The sequence below is a fragment of the Amphiura filiformis genome, chromosome 14, assembly GCF_039555335.1.
Source record: "Amphiura filiformis chromosome 14, Afil_fr2py, whole genome shotgun sequence".
Taxonomy (NCBI): domain Eukaryota; kingdom Metazoa; phylum Echinodermata; class Ophiuroidea; order Amphilepidida; family Amphiuridae; genus Amphiura; species Amphiura filiformis.
The window spans coordinates 65,367,684-65,379,569 of record NC_092641.1 but is presented as its reverse complement, the minus strand read 5'-3'; the positions used below and the strand labels follow the sequence as shown (position 1 = coordinate 65,379,569).

At 35.9% G+C, this 11,886-nt stretch overlaps 1 protein-coding gene across 1 annotated transcript; it reads left to right on the top strand.

The window, feature by feature from the left end:
- The first annotated feature begins 201 nt into the window (after nt 1-201).
- Nucleotides 202-10,722, top strand: LOC140170451 (transmembrane protein 35B-like). Its single transcript, XM_072193819.1, has 2 exons — nt 202-467; nt 8,629-10,722. Exons 1-2 carry the CDS (start codon nt 363-365, stop codon nt 8,911-8,913), a joined length of 390 nt encoding a protein of 129 aa, XP_072049920.1. The 5' UTR covers nt 202-362; the 3' UTR covers nt 8,914-10,722.
- The last annotated feature ends 1,164 nt before the right edge of the window (nt 10,723-11,886 follow it).

Here is an 11,886-nt window from a genome sequence, read left to right as displayed (position 1 = left end):
CTTCACCACCCTCCTCTCAAAAAATAATTAAACCAAATCCAACTCTCCGCGAAGCGAAGAAACCTTGTTAAATTTTGGCTCAAATTACTTCACACCCGGCAAAATCGCGGCCGCGAAATAACAACAAGCTTAACATTTAATAATCGTAATGGATCTGCACTGCGCATGCGGGCTTCTATAGTGCGTCAATGTTCTGCTTATGGCATTAAACACCAGCGATATACCAACAATAACAGTCTTGAGACTAAGACTTGAATTTGGTTTGTGAAAGCTGCTGTTTGCCCGATCTGATCAGTGATTTCGGCTGTATCGTTATCGTAGCAACCAAATTTATTTCAGCGTTATCCCGAGATAATACCACCATGGCTCATGCAAATTATGCAGGTTTTGTAGTTGGAGTACTGTTTATGGCAACATCATTTGTCAAGCTTATTCACCTTCCTGACTTCGAAGTTAGCCAATTCATGGTAAGAATAGATATAGCTAAGTGTAAAATTACACAAAAAATAAACTTAAATTAAGAATACCCTTTTATCCCATCATATAGTATAAGATAATTAACATTTGAGGTAATTAATACTATTAAAAGCGGGTTGTATGTGAGCATGCAGTTATTGTATTAGGAGTACACGATGTATTGTTGGTCGAAGCATTAAAAAATCATTTTTTGTTATCTAAATCAATACATTATTGAAAAATAACACTTTAATGTTTTCCCAAAGTTCATTCTACAAATCATATACTTTGAAAACGTTTTTAGCTCTTTTTACAACATAATTCAAGAACCACAGGACCTACAAAAGTATATCTATGATATTTGAATTCTTCTACACACTCGCTATGAAATGATCAATGCAACTTTTGCCAAATCGCAAGAGTTTAAAATAGTTGGTAACCTTAATGCTTTATTTGAAGTAATCAGGGTGTATTACAAGATTAAGAATCGATAAGAAAAATGTTACATATGTATTATCATCAGTGGCGTAGAATTCTTATTGACATTGGGAGGGGGGTGGATTTGGGGAAAATTCTTCAAGTATAGTCAATCCAGCACCTTTTGGCGACAGAATAAGTTTATGGTACAACTGCGCGCGAAGCGCACGAAAAATTTTGATATTTTGAAGCTAAAGTGATGAAATATGGTGTAAACGTAGAATAAATGCGCGCGAAGCATTTTTTGGGCTAAAATGGGCAAATATGAGGTTAATTTGGTCAGAAACCCATTATTAGACGTCAACATTGGGGGGGGGGATGATTCTGTGGACCATCCCCCCCAGTAAAATATCGGGGGGATTTATCCCCCCCCCCCAGGATCTACGCTTATTATATGATTATCATATTTTGGTATTGGTGGGTATTCATTGTGCATTTTTGCCTCTCTATCTGTCTTCCATGCCTAGTTGACATTTTTCATATTTTTGCCTGAATTTTGTTCCTTTCATAATATTTGTGTTCGATTCAATTCGGGCGTTTTGTCGCCATGTTGTACATGTAAAAACGTTATATCATATCACACACACATTGCTACACGGTAACACATAGTATATATAAACTATGTTTTGATCTCGACACACACAAGCCGTATCCATTTCATTAAACACAGCAAGAATGTTCCGGGAAAAAACACATGTCACACAATAACGAAGCCCTGTTGGAAATAGTCGGTAGGTTACACCAGTGTTTTTCACAACGTGGTCTATAATGGGACTACAGTTGTTGCTAATAATTTCGCTCCAAATTCAAAAATGCAAAAAGTATACCCACGTGTATTGTACAGACCATTCATATTGGTTGAAAATTTAATTTTTACCAAAAATGCTTTCTTTCATAGATATAACATGTTACAGTAGTGCTACTTGGGCATTTGCATTAGCTTTTATCCATGGTCTATAAGGCAAACACATATTTCGGAAGCAAGCTAGCTCTTTTTCTGCAAAGACGCTACTTTTTTTACTCTGTCGTCTTTTAATATTTTTACTTGTTACCTTAGTTCAATTATTTGCTGAAATATTAATAATTTTTGATGTTTGCTACCTACTTGCAGCTAGCTTCAATCATTTGCTATGATATATTTTCGTTGTTTGTCTCGAGGAAAGGCAGTTTATTTGCTCGAAACGTCGGTTGTATTTTTGTTAGCTTTTGTTTACTTACCCATGTGTTTTTTTTTGTTTTGTTTTTGTTTTGTTTTTATTTTACTAGTGCAGTGTTAGTATACAGTTCCATCATTTGTATGCTGCATTATTTTTTTTATCTTTCTTTGTCTTGTTCCCCACATTAAGTTGATATTCCTGGCTCAAATCTTTCTGCACATTTTTGGATTCAAAGGTCATTAAGGGTGTTACGCGGCCAAAATAGCCAGTGGGGTTTCTTTCACTTTACCGTGTTGTTTCAGCTTATAGTGGACAAAAATCCTTCCCGGGATTACTAATATTATTTCAGCGTTTTGGGGGAAAGAATAACAAATTAAAATTGGACGCAAATCGTACATTTTGGCTTTAAGTGTTCACGGTTGTTTATGGCACATAAACTGTAGTCAAAAAACTAGTTATCGTGAAATGTAAGGAATACCTCATATTACAGACTTGACATTTAATATGGAATATTTATCGCAAAATTGCAAGACTGGTCTGGAAGGGGTCTGCATAAACACGGGCTAAATATTAATAGGGTGCGTCGGGAGATGGTGTAAAATAATTGTTTGACAGAAAATGTACTTTCCATCAGGTTACATTATGGCGCTCATAATGTAGTGAATTAGCCTAAAATGGCGGATTTAAGGAGACTGCATTTGACTTCTGTGCGGGTAATTTCTGAATTTGATATTATCAAGACCAATAAGTGTTAGTCAGAACGGAAATGCACATGTAATCTATCAGTATTAGAAGTGGGAGGAGCTTTGAAAAATATGACTCTTAAAAGTGGTACCACTCAGAAAGCTTGAATGGCCCCCTGGGGCCAAATGTTATAAACTTGCTGTACACAAAGAGACAGAGTGAGTTCATTGGACAACCAGGAATCCGCGCAGGTGTTTTTGCACCGTAAATGCAACGCACTGAAGCTCCATGCGTAAATGTATAACATTTTACCCCAGAGGGCCATTCAAACTTTCTGAGTACGTACTACTTAAAGGGGGTACTACACCCCTGCCAAATGTTGTGCCTATTTTTGCATTTTTCTCAAATATTATAAAGCATTGGGGACAAGTAAGATATGTGTACTAGGGGCAAGGACTACAACTACTGCACTGGAAATTTTATTTCAGCACAGACAACAGTTGTAGAGTTACATTCCAAAACGAGGGAAAACCAATATTTGATTAATAAATCAATAACTACTTGCCTTGAGTTGCTGAAATTCCAGTGTAGTAACTGGATTCATTGCCCCTATAATATGTATATCTTTTTTTACTACTTGACTAGAGTTGCTTAATTTTCAGTACAGTAGTTGTAGTCCTTGCCCCTATAATATACATATCTTACTTGTCACCAACCCAGCAAACACAAAACGTTTTCGACATCATTCCAACAGGTTATAAAAGGTTGTCAGATAATGTTTAAATGTCGGGTTATATAAAGGGTACATTAATGGTATAAAACGTTTTCATAACATAAATAACATTTGTTGGTAATTTACTGCACAGCAAACACAAATGTTTTACAGAAAACATTTAAATGTCGGGTAATATAAAGGGTATAAAAACGTTTTAATAACATTCCAAAAACATTTTTGAAAACTTGGTACAAATCATTCTAAACAGAATGTTATTTTGGGGTTGAAAAATATTTTGCAAAAAATGTTTGCCCAATATATTTACAATAACGTTTTTAATATGTTTTCACGACCTTTATAACCCGACATTTAAATGTTATTAAAACGTTTTGTAAAAAAACATTTTAATAACATTTCTGTGTTTGCTGGGTGCAAATATTTTAACATAATGTTATTTAAGTGTTGACAAAATATTTGGCCAAAAATGTTTGCAAAAATAGTTTACAATGACATTTCGAAAACATTTTAAAAATATTGTTGTAGTGTGTTTTCATACAAAACGTTTTTTAAAAAACGATTTCATGACCTTTATATAACCCGACATTTTGATGTTCTTTGCTGAACCCGAATACCATGACTATCCTTACATCAAACAACATACCCACAACAACAAATGTAGCATTTTGGTGTCGGTTTATTGCTGCTAAACGAGAAGCACACACTGTGCCATGCTATGAACTTGACACACACTAAAAATTCCACTGCGCTACAGAATAGAACGTGTTGCCGTGATAGAAACCGAACCTGAAGTGAGGTTACACACACACTCTCCCACACAGGAATAGTCATACTATTACGTAACGCAAAGAACATCAATATATTCTTATTCGGGGGCTCTCAACCGAATATATTTTCATTTATTAAAACGTTGTTACCTAAACCAAAACCCAAAATATAACGTATTTAGAACGTTTAAAAAATGATTTGTGTCGGCTGGGAATGCAGTATAATTTTTGAGGAAAATGCAAAAATAGGCACAAAATTGGCCAGGGTGTAGTACCCCCTTAAGGAGCCATAAATTTAAGCTCCTCCCATGTTAAAAAAAACAGCTGTGATGAATCTTAATTGCTGAGTAGGAAATTTCACTTCAAGTCCCTATAAATTTGATGATAACAGAACAATGTTGCATGAAGTCCAAAATTATCCACCCCACCCCAACACACACACACACACCACAAAACTCAAAATCAGCCTCCCTAAATCGGATATTTTAGGCAAATTCGCTAGATTATGAACAACATAATAATTTTATACTTCTAACTATTGGAAAGCACCTTTTCTATCAAACAATTATTTTACACCCCAATTGATATTTAGCCCGTACAGTTTATGCAGACTCCGTCCAGACCAGTCGTGGAATTTTGCGAAAATATATTCCATATTAATTGTCAAGTCTGTATTTGAATAATTTAAGTTTAAAATGTATGTAAATATCACACAAATGTGCAGATTATAGAATAAAAATCACCACGAAAAAGCAGAAAAAATTGAATTCTTTGATATAGAAACAAGAATCTATGTTAAAAATAGCTATAGAAATATGTGTTTATTAATGTGATAACTGTTGGCATTGTCCAGCTCTATAATTGAACATTACACAATGTTTGTCAGAAAAAAAAAATGATCACTTCAAACAACCGTGTGTTGTGATCATTGGAATATGCCGAACGATCTAGTATTAGATACCTATATGGTTGTAATCTGACCTGACATAAAAACGAGGTTATATATGTTGCAAAAGGAGTAAAATTCCTACGTTTATCCAATTTGAATAAAAATGTGTTTATGTTATTCGCATACGAGTCAAATCACGGTCGAGATCATTGGAGGGTCTCTAGAGGTAAAACAAAAGTCAAATTGTGTTCCTTATAATGATTGTCCAATATTCATGAAAAGCATGTATATTATCCAATGCTATTTCAAGGTTATCATAGGTCATGCTAAGGTCACAGCTGGACTTCATGGTCTTCAAATTCCACAATAAATATAGTTATTATTCCATGGCTGTTATTGTTTCTTCCCAGCCACATTTCCCTAACATAATATGAAATTAAAAAAAAAAGGAAATTAAATTTCGGTGGGGCTCGAAGCCACGCTGCATTGCGCAGCTATCATGTATACAGTATCGACATATCACCAGCGCCTTAGACCGCTCGGCCACATGCTTTGTTGGTGTCATCGTGAAAATTTAAACATATAATCGCAACTTCATTACTTTAACATACCACGTGCAAAGCAAAGACAGAAAACGTACCATATTTTGGAATTGTATTTGTTTAAAAACATTAATGTGTATTAATACATTAATGTGTATTAATACATTAATGTGTATTAATAGCGCTCAATTGTTGATAACTGCGTGTTCTACATACATAGAGAAATCCGACAATAAATGTGCAGTTGTACATGCACAATACATTATCGAATTTAACTCGCTGGGCTGCTCCGGCTGCACGTGCTATATTATTATACCGGGTATATACATGTGGGTCAGTATGGAGCCTGCCATTTTTCGTGTACACACGGTCTGGATATTTGCAATTTATAGGAGAAGTCCACGTAGGTCCCCAAAGTTTCTTTCAGATATTTTTAAAAAGATTAGATTCCCATAAAGACGAAACAGTAATCTTTAGTTGGGACCTACGTAAAATTTACATAAAATTTTCACCATCAATCGAGTGTTCATTTCAACTAAATTCAGAAAATATTTTGGCGTATATAAAATTGAAATAAAATTCTGTGCTTTCAAAACCACATAAACTGTAGCACCATTGGGCATCACGAATCATCATATATGATGTACAGTTAATATTCAAATATTTGTTATACATAGGATGCTTCAGTTTTTACACACAAAAATATTTCATTGAAAACCCGCCCACTCGGCTATTTTTAAGGTAATCAGGCTTCCTCAGCATGTGCAAGAAAATAGCATTAAAACTGTTCTTATTCTAGCAGCCTTTTAGTACTGGCGTCCACTGCTGTATGTGGACAGTATCAGGACTGTGGTATGAGTGTTGTCAATATAAGCGTCATAGAGATGATTTGATTATGAGTAGATTTATTGTCCCCGGTAAGCACAACCCGTGCCTTCCCTCTCCCTCAATTCCTCCTCTTCCCTCTCCTCGGTTTCTCCGTTTCCTACTCACCTCTAGTGTTATTTCGATTCAGAAAATGAATTTCAATTCAATTCAGATTCAATTCTTATTTTACTAAAAGCAGTTCAGGGAGAAAGTTTATTCTAACTGCTAAGCTGACATTACAGGTGAAATGGCAGAATCAATTTACATGTTGTATAATTATATTTTCGATTCAGTGAATTGAATTGAAATGAACAAAAAACACATTTCGATTAAATGCATTGAATTGAAATGGAAGAATAAAAACATTTTGATTCAATGCATTGAATTGAGATGAAAAAAACAAACATTTCGATTAAATTCACTGAATTGAGTTGAAAAATGGCCAAAATCAAATTTAATTCAATTCCTATTCCAGTCACCTCCCCTACATTTGACATTTAGTCACAATTCCAGTCCACTCTCGAGCTCTCATCTGCCCCTCCTTTCCATTCACTTGCAATGCTCTCCCCCTCCTTTCCATTCACTTGCAATGCTCTCTCCCATCAGTTTCTCTTTCTCCCTCCCCTTACACCCCGCACCACATAACCACCATACCTTAACACTCTATACCCTCTCTGCACGTAAAACGACGAGATACGTGGGGACCTCCTACCTATAGTCCCCGAGCTTTTAAATGGCATTTTCTCACTTTTCGCGCCTAGCGTAGATGTGGGGACTTGGTCACGTCCCCACTTTGTTTTTCTGATCCTCACTTATAGTACAGTGAAAAGCACTTTGAGGTCCCCACAATTACGGTATGGCGAGAGCCCCTCGCGATCGCTCTCTCTCTCTCTCTCTCTCTCTCTCTCTCTCTCTCTCTCTCTCTCTCTCTCTCTCTCTCTCTCTCTCTCTCTCTCTCTCTCTCTCTCTCTCTCTCTCTCTCTCTCTCTCTCTCTCCCTCTCTCTCTCTCTCTCTCTCTCTCTCTCTCTCTCTCTCTCTCTCTCTCTCTCTCTCTCTCTCTCTCTCTCTCTCTGTCTCCTCCCCCCTCTCTCTTGTTTTGTAATATCGAGAGCAATTATTCCGATGGTCTATATATATTTACAGCCGAGGTTTGTTGGCTTTTCTAAAGCACACGTTTAAATGTAGATTGAAATGCTCGATTTTTCTGCACGTGAATATTCCACTGCGAAATTAAAAATTTTCTTTTGTATACCTAAAGCAGGTAACATCAATATAATCATATAACACACTTAAATGAAAACCGAAACTCCTTGTTACAAATTTTTAGTTTCTAACACTAACAAAGGGTACAAACAAAGACATCGATAATGACGTCACACGGGAGCTTAGGCAGGATAATAGGTAACCACGTGACCAAAACCAAACCCAATACTAAAACTCAATATTTGAAACGACCGAGTATATAGAAATCAATATCGAACATCTCAAAAATAAATTCTGCTTCCAACACATTTTACTTATAGGTTAATGAACGCGTATTACTTATTGGGAGAGAAATTAGACAAAATAATGCACGATGTTGATGCGTCTAATGCACGAGCCCCGAAGGGGGGAGTGCATTAGACGCATCAACATCAGCACAAGTGCATTATTTTGTCTAATTTCTCGAGCAATAAGTAATACAAGTTTATTAATCTATTTCATACACGAGAAGAAAAAAACACGTGATTTCTACTTTTTTTTATATAACAAATTATCACTAAAGATGTTGGAAAACAGAACCAAATCTAAATGCATCAACCCGCACTAAAAATGAATCAATCCTACGCGACGCGAACGCGCGAGAAACACTGCGCGTAGTACGCGGAGTGCACAATATACACAATCAATGCATGTTTCGTACTTTTCTAACAGCTTTCCTGATTGGCTGCTTTGATATAAGAGTGTATGAAAGATTTGTAATACAATAGCCCGTTTTTGAATAATGGCCATTATTTAAGGGTGGTTGGTTACTTTTTTGAAATGTTTATAATCGATGCTTATTTTTCTCTGCAGGCTGAAGAATTCCACCGATATGCTGAAGTGTTTCCATTAAACTATGCTGGAATATACATCGCTCCAGATTTGTACCGTACTCTAGTAGGTTTCATCGAACTAGGTTGTGGATCGGTGATGATGTATGGACGAGATCCATGGAGAAATTTGGCCGCATTGAAGCTGCTTATATTAATGATGGGATTTGCATGCACGAATGCTGTCATCAATGAATACAACCATTTCACCATGTATGGTATGCTGGGATTACTTTTGCTGTACTTCTTGTTCACAAACCGATCTTAAACAGGATGGATAAAATGGAACGTACATTTACGTATTAACGCTTCCAATGAAAGGCAAAACTTTGGACAAGATGTATAATGTGACAAGATCAAGCAAAATAAAACGTTTGTAAAATTCTTCTTTAATCATAATCACTTGGATGTTTTAAAGTTGGGTTTCAGTTACTATTAATGCTGTTGTTGTATCACTAACAGCACTTTATTTTTACTATGCATGCATAACGATTGGTATTTTGTTTCATAATTTTATTTTAATTATAAAAGTTGATAAAATAGATGTTTTTACATTGAAAAAAAAGTAAATTGAATGTTGTCATCATTTTCTTCCTTGTGATTGATCGTACATATTCTAAGGGGGGGACAGAATCGAGGGGTTAGTGTTAACATCTATCATTCGTCGTCGTAGTGCGGCGCAAAATTGATAGTTGCCAGGCCAACTGGTTCACGCTTTCTGTGTTTGAAACCAAGTGAGTTTGAATAAAAATGGAGGAGTAATAGATTACATAACACATTGTTCCTTTGTGCCGAATTGCTTTGCCGACAAGCTATTCATCAAGTGGTTCCGTTATACCGCTCCAGTATGACCAACTTTTCTCATGAAGCAGGGCCTAGATTTCGACGAGTATCATTCTCGTAATGATTCTCGTAAGCATGGTAAGATTCGGTTACGAGAATCAAATTCTCTCATTGTAGCATACAGTATGTGCAATGACTATGATGGATTTCGATTCTCGCAAACCATGACGAAATGTAGGTCCTGCAAAAAGAAATGGCTAATAGAGCAACTGCACTAATCTTCCGTGATCAGATCATTGAAACAAAGGTATTAAAGTGTCTTTGACTTGACTGAAGGGTTCTGAACAAAATTGGTTTGGACTACTCTCTTTAAAGTTCTGGCAATTGTAGGTAGGCTCATTAAAGGTCAAACAGAGGTCAAAAGTAGAACAAAACTCCCAATCCTGTTGAAAATGTATGTACGATTAATCATTTGCCTGGTCTTAAGGATTCCTTATGACCATGATAATCTGACAATGTTAACCTCATTAGTAAATGTGCTCCAGTCCATAGTATGTTGACCTTTGGCACGTTTCTGGTCAGAGCGTCGTCTGATGCAGCAATTGAAACTGTACAATGCTTTAACCGTATTAGTAGATTGGCCTCGGAATAAGTGCGTTGACATTTGACACATCTATGCCCATAACTAAAATTCTCAGAGAGAGCAAAATATTCTTTGGTTCACATCAGGTTATGTAGTGACATCAGTGCTTTATCGTGGATGTGCTTCAAGCGTGCCAACAAAACGACATTAAAAACTTCGGTCGAAGTTTTGCCACAAGTTTAAAAAAATAACGGTTAGTTCATGAAAAAGAAGAAGTGAAATTTAGCAAAACGCGACGAGGTTTATTTGCCCGTAAGAGAGCTCTATTGTTCCGCTATTGTATCCGCTATTGTATCCACTATTGTATTCTATTCATAAAAGCTACTGCAAGAATCGCGGCAATCCCTGATATTGCTGATGTCTACCGCCGGCGTTTCGCATTTATTAACAATCAAAATTATCCCATACTCTTACATTTATAGTCTTATTCTCACCTTTTATATAATATTAAGAAATTGCAATTATGAAAACTACAAACTTTGAAAGTGAAAATATATTTACCATCGAAAATATATCATACTTAAATTCTATAGAGTCTATAATATATCCAACCCAGAAGTGCCCATTTATTTAAATTGTTGTAATAGCGCCCAAATATCCCCACAAATATCTTATACACGATTTTATTGATTCATTTTGGGCTAAATCAAAAGTCAGTTAAAAAGGGCAACATCCTCACCATTAAGGCTGGTTCAAAGTGAATATTCGAAGGCGAATATTCGGCTTCGAATACGTTTTGGGCGTCAAAATATATGCGGCTTCGAATATAAAACTATGAACCGGAGAAAGATATATTTCTACAGTTCATAGCGTTGCCCGACTGTTAACAAGTATTGCCCGCTGACCAAGGTAAGCAAAATTTAGAGAATTTCTTTAACGAAGTTAATAAAATCATAATAGGTAAACTCCATTGAACTATTGTCATGATTTAATGTCTGTATAAACATGATAAATGGGTTTAAATAGGAGCAGTGGCGTAACCAGTGGGGGCCGGGTGCAAGCTGCCCCCGGACACAAAAACCTGGAAGAAGAGTCAAAAATTGGGAAGAGGGAAAGAGAGAAAAAGAGGGAAGAAAAAAGAGGAAGAGAAAGGGAAAGAAGAGAAAAATGGGAAGGAGAAGAGAAAAAGGGAAAAAGAGGGAAGAGAAAGGGAAAGAAGAAAAGAAAAAGAGGGAAGAAAAGGGGAAGAGAGAAGAGAAAGGGAAGGGACTCAAGGGAGAAGAGAAAAGGGAAAGAAAGAGAGAAGAAGATCTATAGGCCTACTACTTTCATTGTGAAATTTGTACTCTGAAACACTGATATTTTCTAATATGCAAAAAACCAGGAGCTTCATGGCGCTAAGCCCCCTTGACCCCCGCCTGGGCTTTGCCCCAGGACCCCTGGACCCCACCCGTTTAACGCTTCGTGGCAAGCGAGCGTTTTCTCGAATATAAATACTAAAACTTTTGCTCAAAAATTGGGAAATTTTTCAATCTTGCCCCCCCCCCCCCGGAAGGTCAGGTCTGGGTACGCTTTGTGCTTTTCGGGGCATTTACGACCTGCCTGTAACAGGCGCGGAGGTTGACCCATACCTTCTTGTAGGTTTCAACTGCAAAGCAAATCAAGAAATGAATGAGTAATAGATAAATAAATAAATAAAAAAAATAAATAAAAAATAAATAAATAAAAAGTCAATAAATAAGTCAATAAATAAATAAATAAATAAATAAATAAATAAATAAATAAATAAATAAATATATAAATATATATTAAATTAATTAATTAATTAATTAATTAATTAATTAATAAAATTAATAAATAAATAAATAAATAAAT

Excerpts from the sequence above, each read along its gene's own strand:
- LOC140170451 (XM_072193819.1), top strand. The coding sequence starts at position 363 with ATGGCTCATGCAAATTATGCAGGTTTTGTAGTTGGAGTACTGTTTATG. Across the intron at positions 468-8,628 it reads TCGAAGTTAGCCAATTCATG|GCTGAAGAATTCCACCGATA; the intron begins GTAAGAATAGAT and ends TTTTCTCTGCAG.